General features: G+C 29.4%; 2 protein-coding genes across 4 annotated transcripts; both read left to right on the top strand.

Moving 5' to 3' along the window:
- Window positions 1-740: 740 nt before the first annotated feature.
- LOC141669480 (uncharacterized) lies at window positions 741-4,342 on the top strand. Of its 3 annotated transcripts, XM_074476103.1 has the most exons (4): window positions 741-1,126; window positions 2,066-2,112; window positions 3,010-3,177; window positions 3,498-4,342. In XM_074476103.1, exons 1-4 carry the CDS (start codon window positions 937-939, stop codon window positions 4,152-4,154), a joined length of 1,062 nt encoding a protein of 353 aa, XP_074332204.1. In that variant the 5' UTR covers window positions 741-936; the 3' UTR covers window positions 4,155-4,342. The 3 variants fall into 3 exon arrangements, with proteins under 3 accessions (XP_074332204.1, XP_074332203.1, XP_074332202.1); XM_074476102.1 differs by having other exon boundaries at window positions 741-2,112; window positions 3,501-4,342; XM_074476101.1 differs by having other exon boundaries at window positions 741-2,112.
- A 4,317-nt stretch (window positions 4,343-8,659) lies between these two features.
- On the top strand, window positions 8,660-12,022 carry LOC141709146 (ubiquitin-like-specific protease ESD4). Its single transcript, XM_074513004.1, has 5 exons — window positions 8,660-8,680; window positions 8,747-8,842; window positions 10,638-10,955; window positions 11,041-11,250; window positions 11,729-12,022. Exons 1-5 carry the CDS (start codon window positions 8,660-8,662, stop codon window positions 12,020-12,022), a joined length of 939 nt encoding a protein of 312 aa, XP_074369105.1.
- Window positions 12,023-13,252: the final 1,230 nt, after the last annotated feature.

Genomic DNA, 13,252 nt, shown 5'->3' with positions numbered 1-13,252 from the left:
AGCTTTCGATATATATTTTATACTTGATTTATTAATTTATATTCGCCTAGGGCCCCTCAATTCTCAGGGCCGGCCCTGATCAATCACAATCTGCTCTCCATCAATATTGAACGACCATATTTCTTCGTACTATGATAAAAAAGGGAGAGGAGATGAAAGTTGGGTTTTGTTATAAAGAAACTTGTTATGGATTATAATGAAATATAGGTTTATATAGCTAACAACGATATAATAATAAAGGAAAAAAATCATAACAATAAAACTATTTTAACAATGGAACTATATATTGAAAATAAAATTATATTGAAAATAAAATTATATATTTTGACACTAATAAATTGTATCCTTCTTTAAAAATATTATGTTATTCAATTTTTTTAATATTACTTTTAAATTATTAACTTATATAATAAAATTAAAAACAAATATAAATATGTGTTTCGATAATTAAATTTTACGATTTCACGAAATATGACAGCAGGTTTTTGCCTTTTGTAACATGATTGCTTGCTTTTATATTAGATTTTATTCCGTCTTGTCACATTTCCTTTTACAAAAATTAAACTTACTAATTTTTGATCAAAATTCAAACATTACTCATATATTATTTAAAAATTATAAACTATATATTAAAATAAATTAAATCTACTTCCCGTTAGTATAATTATTTTATTTTATTCAATTATAAAATATTAATAAATTTTGGTCAAATTTTAGTAAATTTTGCACGCAGACGCAACTCCATATCACACAGATTCGAGTGAAGGCGGGAAACGAGAAGAAACGGCGGTAGTTGGGAGCGGGAGATGAGCTGGACAAAAAATAGGGAGTTTGGTTTTGGTTTCTCAGAAAGTTGGGGCTGAGTTTTATTTCCCCTAATCGGAGGTTAGGGTTTCAGACAACTAGAAACAAAAAAATTATCTAATTAAGCTCAAAATGGAATCTCCGGCGGAGAAGAAAGCGAGAATCATACCTGAATACCAAGGTGAAGACAGAATCAGCGGATTGCCTGATGAACTGATTCATAGAATCTACTCATTTTTGGATGCCAAAGAAGCTGTTCAATCCAGTGCTCTCTCAAAACGATGGAAGCTTATTTGGACTACTCTCCCTTTTCTCCGTTTAGGTTTGTATGATCATTCTTATCCTAAAACTGATATTTCCCGATTTACTATGTTTATTCGCCATGTTTTGTCTAACCGAAACCATCAGTCCTCTATCTCTAAATTGAAAATGTATGTTTCCCGCAAATTGACCGTCAAGCAGAGTGTTTCCAGGAAGAGGTTTCGTGGATGTGTCATCGAAAAGTTTATTCAGTATGCTATCTCTCATAATGTTCAAGAGTTAGATATTAGCTTTGGCACAAGTTTTAAGCATAAACCATATAAATTATCCACCTTCAGCTCTAACTTCTTAAAAAAACTCACATTGGGGATGCAACTTGAACAAAGTATATCAGAATCAGATTTTTGGGTTTTACCCGCTTTAACAACTTTACAATTGGACTACACATATACATATGGTGTAAATTATAAGTTACATGAATCTTGGTTGACGTCCTTGCCTGCCTTAAGAACGTTGACTCTTTACTTTTGGGATTTATCAGAAACGTCTTTCTCTTTGCCTAATTTAACAACTCTCCATCTGGATTACTGTAAATTACCCCGAAAAGCATGGAATCTCCCAGCTTTATTAACTCTACATCTGGGTACTTGGAAGTTTTCTTTTGATATGCCCAAGAAAATGAGTGACTTGTTCTTTACCCTTGTCAATCTTCAAAGTCTCACATTAAATTTAGGCGACGAGTCCATGAAAGGAGAATATTTCTTAACATGTCCACAATTGCTGAATCTGGATATCTGGACCCAATACCGTGCTCCTCCTTATGGTAACATTGTGGTTTCGGCTCCTCGACTCCGTAGTTTTAGTTCTTTGGGTATATTTTCAATCAAGTTGGAAGTTACTGAGTTGGAGAATGTCAATATGAAGTTAGAGGGTTGGTTTAACTATGTAGGCCCTGTAGATACGAAAAAATATTATCAGCGCTTTACATGTATGTTTTCAGGACTTGGTACTGCCAAAAATCTTTCCTTTGACCTGGAGAGCATCGAGGTAACTTATATATATTTCTCATATAAAATATATCAACAATATCTTCGTTTGTTTTTCTGCTTGAAGATAGTATTGCTAGTTCAGTTCTTGATTGTGAAAGTTTGGCCTTGGTAAAATTTGTTTTTGAGCATGCCTTTATGTCATTAACAAAATTAATGAATCATAGCTTTAGTCATGGATCTGACCATCCAATACACATTTAATCTGATCCATTATTACAAACTTTGATTCAATCTATATTTTTTTAAAAGCAAGGAGTTTTAAGTTATATTCCCGTGATAATTACAAACTTGTTTTACTCATCAGCAGCTAGTTTTTTTTCTTTTTGCTAATTAATTACACATGCATACACCAGGAGTCTAACTCTTGACCTACCGCAAGGGAGATAAGAGCTCAATAGCTGCACCAACCCTTTGTTGGTGCTGCTAGTACTTTTGGTAGTTATAGTGCATGCTATGCATCTTTTTAGGTTTCAACCTTGAGCGTTAATAACTCAGTTCAAGTTTAGTACCAAACTTCACCAAATTATAAGGTAACAGCTGTTCTCACTGTTCATCTCAAACTTCGTGGTGGACAGTTGTTGCAATTTAGATGTTTTTCCAACAGAAACTAATTATGTCACTTCTCTTTAGCTTCTCGAATGATCCAGCCTCCCGCAAAATCAAATATTTTGAAAAAGAAAGACATGAAGTACTGGGCTTATTAATATCTGCACCAGAACTATGTAAATATGTAATATCTGAGTTTCGATACCAGAAAGTAATTATGTCACCAGCAGAATCGGATACTTTAAAAAAAGACACAAGTGGGGTTTATTTATTTCTTTGGAGCATTTAAAATGTTCGTCCAAATTACATTTCAATTTATTTTCGTCTACGTATTGTTTTCTTATTGTAGGCTCTTTCTGAGATTTCCGACTTTCTTGCAAGTCTTTCTTCTCCATTCCTTAACTTGAAGTACTTGAAGCTACCGGAGGATTACAAAGAATCAAATATATCTAGTGCTCTTAGAAGTTACTTACTTGGTGGCTCTCCTAGGGCCACCATTGTCAAATCATTGCCTCAGGTATTTAATGAATGTATAAATTTTCTCGATAACTCCATGATTTTTTTTTATTGACTTTTTTTAGTGCTTGAAACCATGTAGCATTTATTAGGTATATCCCCTTCAAACTATGGTACTGTGATCTAGGGGATCGGGTGGGGAATCAATGGGTATTAAATAATGTATCAAGATTGATGCTAGTGTTGTTGATAGTATGCTTTGCAAAACTGCTATAGTGAATCTTTAGGGTCCATGTTATTTTTGGTAAACTAGAAATATTATATAAAGTTATCCTTTTCTTATGTCAGCTAGAGATATAATATAAGAGTTTTTTCTCCCAGAAGAACAGGATTCTTCAGGCACCAGTTTCAGTGGTGGCTGAAAATGCGGTGGTAGTGGTACAAGAGCCTTTGGCTTCTCCAGAAAAGGAGCTAGGTGATTGTCAATATATAAATGAAACAATATGTGTTGACGCCGTGGACACTGGATTGCAAGAACAGCATGTGATAGAAAATTCTCGAGTTGATGCCGACGGAGCCAGAAAAACTGATACTGTAGATGAAGGGACAAACAAAGATCCAGTGAGCTCTTTTAAGGGGAATAGCGTACTGGGGTTATGGCAGGGTCACGAGGTTAACTTGGAGTTTGTATGCTTACTGGATCGCATTATGCACAAGTACCCGGAAACCTTTGAGCACTTTACACCAAAAAATAAGAACTTATGTACAATGAATTTGAACATGCTGTGCATATCGCTGAATGACTTCACTAAGATATCTATGACTGATGTTAATTCTGATATTATTCTTGAGTACAAGGATGTATTTGCTTACTTGAAGAGTCAGGGGTTCAATGTTAATTGGTTGGTGAATGGCCTGATTCCCGAGCTTCATAAAATTGACAGTCATATCGATGATGCTAGTAGTAAACTACAAGATTTGCAGGCTCTCCGTATGAAGATGACAGAGCTTCAAAATGTTTTTGGAAATCGGACATGATTTACTCTCTGATCCCTAACCTGCAGGTTGGCTGTAGGTTTTCTTTGGATGTGTTAAGTTTTAAATGAGTTTGTATTGGATTGTTGTTTTGTTTATTTGCCAGCTGATTGTTATAGAAGGGTTTGAATGCTTGGAACTTATTGTTCTTTGTATTAATACCATTATTATAATATTATTGATATTTTAAGAAAAATATAACAATTTTCTCCTTCAGTGCACTTCGATTACTTATACTATTATGTTTTCAGCAAATGAATAATTAGCATTGAGTTTTGTTTAAATAAAAACATGCATCTTGTTTGGTTTGCCAGAATAAAACAGATTATTTATCGTATGTTTCCCTCCTATATCTAAACTTCAAGCCATTGAACTCATTTTTATTTATCATTATTATTCGTATTTTTGCAAAGGTTTAATTATACATTAAATCTTGAAGCACCATGTTCTGTACACATGAAATTTTAAAGGTAAAAGTACGTAAGCATGTTGAGTCTCATTAAATTATCCTTTTTTGATATTTATACGAAAGATGCGGTTGTGAGAATCGAACTCAATATATTTCATTAACCTATACAACCTCATATAACTACACCATAGTGTAACATGTACTTTTTATCATACACATAATATGTAAATGAATATTTTATTCAACTTTAAATATAGTTATTTGAATTTCGCAAAAAAATAGTTACTTGAATATTTGTACAATTAATTTTAAAGAATTGAATTTCAGATATAAAGTTAGGCATAATACATAAATGAATTATTATCTTATTTATTAATCATTTTTTAGTTTGAAAATATATCTCATATATTTTTAACATATTATTTATTATAAAAAGTAATTAAAATGTACATATAAAATTTTTAAAGAAAATATTGAAAATAGAATCGCTTATATCTAAATAATCTATATTAGTATTACATATTTAGATTAGTTCGAACTGTAATGAGTCAATACATTTTAGTTTATTTCGAATTTGAAATCAGAACCTGACCCATTATTCAAAAAATACTCGAAATTCGACTACATGACCTGGCCGAAAAACATCATCACATTCTATGTTTACTAAATTTAAATTACAAGTTCGGCAAGAATATATTACCAATAATGTGAAATTTTTTAATATCTTATTTTAATATAAATTAATGTGTTTGAGGAATCTATAGTATCAAGTCAATTGATTAATTGCATTAAAATTAGTAACTTCACTGCAAACGCATTATTATTTTTTGGACTTGTCCCGATTTTAAAAATATTCGAAATTTGATATGAGATCTCAGGATATTTGTTAAAACTATGATCATGTATTAAATTGATTTATTTTTCATTTTTCGCTTTAAAAAAATTAGTTTTTTAAAAAAGAATTCTTTTAGATAAGCAATATTCATTGATTAAGATAATATTGTACAAATATTTTTAATTATTTTACTATTTTGAATTATTCAAATAAAAGTTATATCTATACTATATTGTAACATTTGATTTAATGCATTTTATAGTATTTAAAGTTTGAAGAAATTAACCAGTTCAACTGATATTTATGAAAATTTTATCGAATTGAAAAATATTTAATTATAGGAGAACAGTATACAATGTTATCAAATTATTATATGAAGAAATATTAGAGTCGTAATGAAAAAAATTTAAAAACGGTTTAGATAACAATATAATTATAATTTTTGCTTCAAATTCTTGGAAAAAAAATCATGAATATCAATAATAAGTCTTTACAATATATAATTTATTTTCATGTTACAACCATGATTGATACTCAGTTGCGTAAAAAATAGATATGGATTGTTTGTCGGTGATAATGTGAATACCATATATAAATTATTTAAATTTATCTATTACATAATTTTAATTTTTGAATAATTATAAATACATGTTATTTAAGTAATCAATTGTCTCGCTAGATGTTAATAATGATTATACATGTACAATAAATTAGATATTTAACATATAAATAATTGAAATCATCATAATTTACTAAAAAAATGTAACATACGATAATTTACATGCTGACACACACACACATATATATATATATCACTTAATCTTACTTTGTTAACTGTCTAAATAAAAAACTAACATTTTTCCATACATACATACGTTGAATTTCAAAACCTAAAATTTTTCATTAAAATTAACTTTAATATTAACAATAGTGTAAATTTTACATTATTGTATATTATGATTGCAAGTCATTCTGACTTCAGTTATGCATTTTTTATCTTTTTAAATTGAGTAAATTAATTGTAAGTTAGTAGTGAACTTAGTAATAATATAGATCAGTATATATAGTTTATTTAAATAAAATTAAAAAAATTTGGTCAATAACATATGTTAATTTTTAGCTTTTTCTTTGTAAATATACTAACGGCATTCTACAGATTAAGTTTAATCGTTTCGTTTTAAATGTACACTGACTACCATGTTTATATTCATTCATTAAATATAAATTATACAACACAAATAAGAATATATATATATATATATTGTTTAATGGCTATATTAGAAACGTTGTGTAATTTGGTAATGTCATGTATGAAAATAATACATATTGATTAAAAATCAACTTGTATTTGATATACGTTAGACATTATACACCATTTACAAATAAGAAAATAACTAAGAACATTATAATTGCATGATGTATAAAAAAACTCTAGAAAATGACTTGTGTCTCGCACATGTTATTATGCTAGTAGATTTCTTATATATCAAATATGTATATCCCTATCTTTACTTCAACAAATACTCTTATATTGTTAAAAGAGTCAAGGGGTCATTTGGTTCAATCTGGTATTAGTATAATTTTCATTCATTCCAAATCCATATCACGTTAAAAGTGATATTCATTCCTTAAACCCGTCTAAAATAAGATTTGATACCCTAGAAGGGAGGTGGGTTTGAGAGAGGGTAAATTTCGTTATTTCATTTTTATTCATAAAGTTAAATACAATCTTAAAACATACATCTTAAATATCATGATATTTATCTTAAATAAGTTGTGCTTATTTATATTAAATACGAATTAGTAATATTTTATTTTTAATTGTTTTAAATATTTTAAATTAATATTGTAATTTTAAATTTTAATTTTTTAATCACTTATATAACAAAATTTGTTTGTAAGTTGTATAACAACTTAAATTTGACATATGCAATATATTAAAATTTGATTCAATCAATGAATCAAAAATATTTAAATTAAACAGATTTCATTCCAGCACCGAATCAAATACATATCATGAATGATTCCTTAACCTCATTCCATCTTAATCAGATTCCTTATTACAGACACATAACGTCTTATGAAACAAACGACCCTTAAGTAGTATCGGGTAAAGTTAACATGTAAAATAAATTAAATAGATATATATTATGTGATATATATAATTGAGACTTTATATGTGACTTAAAGGAAAATGAACTTACAAAATTAATGGGAGAAAATAATGTTTTTTTCTAATTATATCCTGTCCTCATAATGTGTCCTCAAAGTGTGACATTTTGTAATTCAGACTTTTTGGAAGCTTCCCGCATCAAATATTTTATTTTGAACTTGATACTCCTAAGTATATATAGATTAGGTGGGTACGAAGAAGAAGTACATCTATAATTACACACTTTAATTAAAAAATTACTAAATTTATCATTAAAGTACACTGTCTACGCGGATATTATTAATAATAAAGGTGACAATCTATGCAACGTTCTCTTATACAGAATTCAATCGAAATCAATTATTTAAAAAATAGAAAATAGAAAATTATTTCATTTTCATCATATACAATTACAAATTTTAATTACCAAAATAAAAATGAAATTGCACAATTTTTTATTAAAAAAATTATTAAAATTTAATAAAATAGTTTGAAATGATTCTGTAGCAGAATCACAGTAAAATCAAATTTATCCAAAATTATTCTATTAAAAAATCAAACTTGAAATCATTATTTTTTCAAATTTCAATTGTTAAATATTTTATTATATTTAAATATAATTATTATTCTGCATTAGCAACAAATTTTATAATTTTTAAAATAAAATTTATATTTTTTTATTAAAATTTTATAATAAATTAAGAGGTCTCTATGATTTTTCTTATAAAAAGTTTCTCACGTGAAAAAAGGCCTTAATAATAATGTATTTTAATGTCATAACACGTTTACCCATGTTCGTAATCATTTTTGATATTCAGTTTGATACCACTGATTTAAATAAATTTTATAAAGTAAGAAAATAGTTGATCACTCATTTAAATATATAGGTTTGATTATATAAAACAAGAAAGTACTTAGAAATGAGAAAACACGGACATGAGTTAAAAATGAAAGGACCTATTGTTTGAAGAGTTAGGGTTTTGGACAAAGTATCTAACTAGTAAATGGAATCTCGGGCCAATAATGATAGGTCATAATATAATTAGGTCCAAAAATTATCACGAAATCCCAATAAAATGTGACCCCAGGCCCAGTTCGAGTGGTCTTCGGACATGTGGCGGCAGCTCGAGAAGGTAACGGCAGCAAAATGTTCAAAATAGCATGGCAACATCTTAAGCGTCCATGTGTCAAATTGTCAGGATATTCGAACAACTAGGGGACAGCGGGATACGTCCTCCCATGAGCAGCGTCCAGATGTCCACCTTCCAAAAACCATCAATGGCCGAGATGAAAAGGTACACACCCCTAAAACCCTAAACTGGAAGCCTATAAAAAGACCCCAAAAGGGTTTTGAGGGTTACTTCTTCTATTATATTGCACACACCACACAAATTCAAATAATTCATATTCTATCCTTCTTTTCCACAAAACCCTTTTCCCATCCTCACGCTAGAGGTGCCGCGGGGACGTCACCCCCTCCGGTTCTGTTTTGCAGAACCCTAACTGAAAGGATATCTTCGATATATAATTTATTTTGGTATATGTACGATTAAACATAAAATTAAGAACACGTAGATTCTCTCCATTTGAACATGAATTTAATTAATCCAAATCAGAGTCAAAAAGTCAAACTAGCAAAATTATGTCTTTTAAACAGATAAAAGAGATCTTCCATTTTTGTAAAACATCAAAACTATATTTTTATGGAATATATCTCTAAGGCAATATGATCAAAGAAGAAATATCAAGATATGATATTTCTTAGATCTGTGTTGCAACAGGAATATAGCAACAAGCTCGAATAAGGAATATTGCAGAAATATTTTTTAGAGGTCTCGTGCTATATCAAAAATATTTAACTCTTCACTCCAAAATATATATCTACATATATTAAAAGAGTTTTTATTCAAAAATTATTAATATTCAAGGTTGGAATATTAATATCCAATTCTGCAACTTATTTATGAATATTTATAGTAATTTTCTCCCTTTTCGTAAATCAGCATTTCTCGGCGAAAATATTTCAAAAATACTCAAACACATTTCCTATCATCCAAATATATTTTATATATTAGGAAATATATTTTAAAGTATTTATACAAGTCAAAACTTTGGTCAAAAGATTCATCTCCTTTATTTCAAGACCAACGATATTTTTATTTGGAAGAAAGGATGACAGAACAGTTTCATTTTTATATAAAATACATCCACATGCTAGAATGACTTGAAATTTCGTATGGATAATTTAAATGGTATTTTCTAAGTATGGTAAAAATTTCATAGCATTCAGAGAATTTTTGTCCAGGCACAAAAATCGAGCCAGTCGGTCCCACAGTTGACCACGTTTGACCTAGTTACCATTAACTAAAGTTGACCAAAACTTTCAGGACATCATTTAATAATATTTAGGTAATTATCATATTTTTTATGATATTTATTTAAGAGTTTTTGGGTGGTCATAATTAATGGTTCTTAATCCTTAATTAAAGTAATTAAAGAATGATTAAAAGAAAAGAAAAATATATATTTAATATATGTATATATATGGGTCCCCTTCCACAGCCAAGGTTGGCTAGGATTCACTCCTGAACCAACCAATCAAGACCGTGCATTTCAAATATTAAATGGCTGGGATTAGTTCCTTCCGCAATGAATCATTGCGGAAGTAAACAAAATGACCCTTGTACCCTTTCTTCCGCATTGATTCATTGCGTAAGGTTTTAAATTACCGTTTTACCCTTAATCCTTCCGCAATAATTCATTGCGGAAGTCATGAACAGATAAACCCCTGCTAACCAACTGTAAACAGTTTTATCGATTGAAAACTGTTCTTGAGCGTTTTTTGGGCGATTACGTGCGATCCTAGGGCGATTTCGAGCTTTTCTAAGGCAATTGCAACTGATTCTTTTGTGTTCTTCTTCCTTGATTCAAAGGTTCGTTATTCTTCTTCCATTTTTTTTCTTGTATACGCACAAACACACACGAGATGTATGTATATATACACACATACACAGTACATACACAAGATGTTCTTGATTATACACACATGATAATCTTGATTATTTGTGTTGATTTTATTCTTTTGACTAGGACAGACGGTGTGATTTGACTAGGCCAATTAAGAACCAAAAGATCGACTGGATTTTTACACATTGGTGGGCTGGTGATCTGCCATATGTTTTTGAAAGGCACACAGATATTACCATGTTCCTTAGTAAGAAGCAAGTGCAGACCCTGGCACCCGGGAATGAATTGGAGGATGATGTTGTCAATGCTTACATGGAGTTGGTAAGGCTTCAAGAGAGGTATATGTGGCAAAATGGGGATCTATATTTTCCGGCAAAAAGGTTTTTCATTGCTCCTAGTTTCCTCATGTACCAGTCAAAGAGATTAAGCACAAATCTGAATGTACTAACATCTAATACCTACCTCTCTTTAATTACAAATGTCTATTATTTCTTGAATTGTGTTGTTACTGACGTCTATTTTACAGATGGATCCATACAAGAAGACAGGAGCGGAGCTTGCTGATCAGATTAACTTCTTTAAGACCTACCATAGGCAATTTCAAGGGGCAGATATCCAGTTATGTGATTATTCTTTATTTCCTACATGCACTGGAGGTCATTGGATCTTGTTTATTGTGGACCTGAACAAGATGAAAGTTCTATTAGTTGATCCACTTCGTGAGGATGGGCCCTCGGTAATTTCAAGATGCTTTACTCCATCCAGTATTACTTCATGATAACCTCTAATCTTTGCATATTTAGACTTATAAAAAGAGTTTATGCTTAATAAAGAGTTATGCAAATAATTCATGTCTTTTAGCCCTTATTTTGATTTATTATTTGCATATTTAGGATAAAATGCTTAATAAAGACTTATAGAAAATAATTCATGTCTTTTAGCCCTGAATTTGATTTATTATTTGCATATTTAGGATATAATGCATAATAAAGACTTATAAAAAAGAATTCATGTCTTTTAGCCCTTAATTTGATTTATTATTTGCATATTTAGGATAAAATGCTTAATAAAGACTTATAAAAAATAATTTATGTCTTTTAGCCCTAAATTTGATTTATTATTCGCATATTTAGGATAAAATGCTTAATAAAGACTTATAAAAAGAATTCATGCTTAATTATTTCATATTTGTTACTAATTATTTAAAATTGTAGGAGAAAGTCCTCCCGTGCTGGCTAAATTACTTAGACCCCCAGAGATTTAGAAAGAAATTCATGAAGATGGCTATAGTTACGGCTCGGCCGAAGCAAGATACTAGAGTTGACTGTGGCGTCTATGTATGCAAGTATGTGGATGCCATTCTTAATGGGATTAGATTGGAGCACGCTGTCTGGCATCCATATGATGATGTAGAGACATTCTGTTATCGCATTACTTGGGAACTGCGTAGGGGGCGTGCTCGTCATCTTTCAGCATGGGGATTGACCCAAAAAAATTTGGGTTTATGATTTATTTCTTGAATTTATATTAGAAGATTTATTGGACTTGTATTTGTATACTTATGTTGGTTTTTGTGGTAGTTTTTCGATTTTTCATGTTGGTATGAACTTATTTAGAATGGTTAAATTGTTCGAATGGATTTGGTTTGGATTTTTGATTTGGTTAGCTTTTGAATATTAGAATAATTGGTTAGAATGTTTATCATTTTTGATGAGGATTGATGTTTGATTTGTTGGATTGGTTAATTTGGATTGGTGTTTGATTTGTTGGAATGGTTATGTCTTTTTATTGTTGAGTTTGTAGCGTAAAAACAGGGACAGGAAAACTAGGAATTGCAGGAAACTGCAGGCTGCAGAAACAGCAAACCCTGCAGTTTGCAGGTTTCAGTACCCTTCCACAATGAATCATTGCGGAAGCAAGTCATATCTGCAATGAATCATTGCAGAAGCATGAAACTTCTGTAAAAATCACACGTTGATCACCCTGTTTCATCTTTTTATAATTTGGTCACTGCATATGAATATATTCGAATTAAATAATAAAAACTCTTACAATTATTGAAAAAAATGCCTGGAACACTGAAAATTTTAAAAAATAATTTTTGTATTTTTTTCACCATTTCTCATTTTTTTCCTTTTTTTGATTTTTTTCCTTGAATAATATGTAATAATTTGAATTAAATAATAAAAACTCTTACAATTATTGCAAAAAATGTCTGGAACACTGAAAATTTTAAAAAATAATTTCTGTATTTTTTTTCACCATTTCTCTTTTTTTTTTCCTTTTTTTGATTTTTTTCCTTGAATAATATGTAATAATTCGAATTAAAAATAAAGAAAAAATAAAAAAAGGACTTTTCTTAAAAAATAATTAAAAATTAGAGGAGAGACTGAAATTATCAAAAATAGTGTCACTAATTTTTTTTCACCATTTCCCATTTTTATTCCATTTTATTTTGATATTTCTCCTTGAATAATATGTATTAATTCGAATTAAAAATAAAGAAAAAAATAAAAAAACGGACTTTTCTTAAAAATTAATCAAAAATTAGAGGAGACACTGAAATTATCAAAAAATAGTGTCACTAATTGTTTTTCACCATTTCTGACTTTTTTCCTTTTTTTTGATTTTTTCCTTTTAATAATATGTATTAATTCGAATTAAAAATAAAGAAAAAATAAAAAAATGGACTTTTCTTAAAAATTAATCAAAAATTAGAGGAGACACTGAAATTATCA

Source organism: Apium graveolens, chromosome 1 (assembly GCF_009905375.1).
Source record: "Apium graveolens cultivar Ventura chromosome 1, ASM990537v1, whole genome shotgun sequence".
Taxonomy (NCBI): Eukaryota; Viridiplantae; Streptophyta; class Magnoliopsida; order Apiales; family Apiaceae; genus Apium; species Apium graveolens.
This window is presented reverse-complemented; position numbering and strand designations above follow the sequence as displayed.

Coding starts and splice junctions, on each gene's coding strand:
- LOC141709146 (XM_074513004.1), top strand. CDS start 8,660: ATGTGGCGGCAGCTCGAGAAG. Junction 8,843..10,637: donor TCAATGGCCGAGATGAAAAG/GTACACACCCCT, acceptor TCTTTTGACTAG/GACAGACGGTGTGATTTGAC. Junction 10,956..11,040: donor GATTAAGCACAAATCTGAAT/GTACTAACATCT, acceptor TCTATTTTACAG/ATGGATCCATACAAGAAGAC.
- LOC141669480 (XM_074476101.1), top strand. CDS start 937: ATGGAATCTCCGGCGGAGAAGAAAGCGAGAATCATACCTGAATACCAA. Junction 2,113..3,009: donor TTGACCTGGAGAGCATCGAG/GTAACTTATATA, acceptor TTCTTATTGTAG/GCTCTTTCTGAGATTTCCGA. Junction 3,178..3,497: donor TTGTCAAATCATTGCCTCAG/GTATTTAATGAA, acceptor TTTTTCTCCCAG/AAGAACAGGATTCTTCAGGC.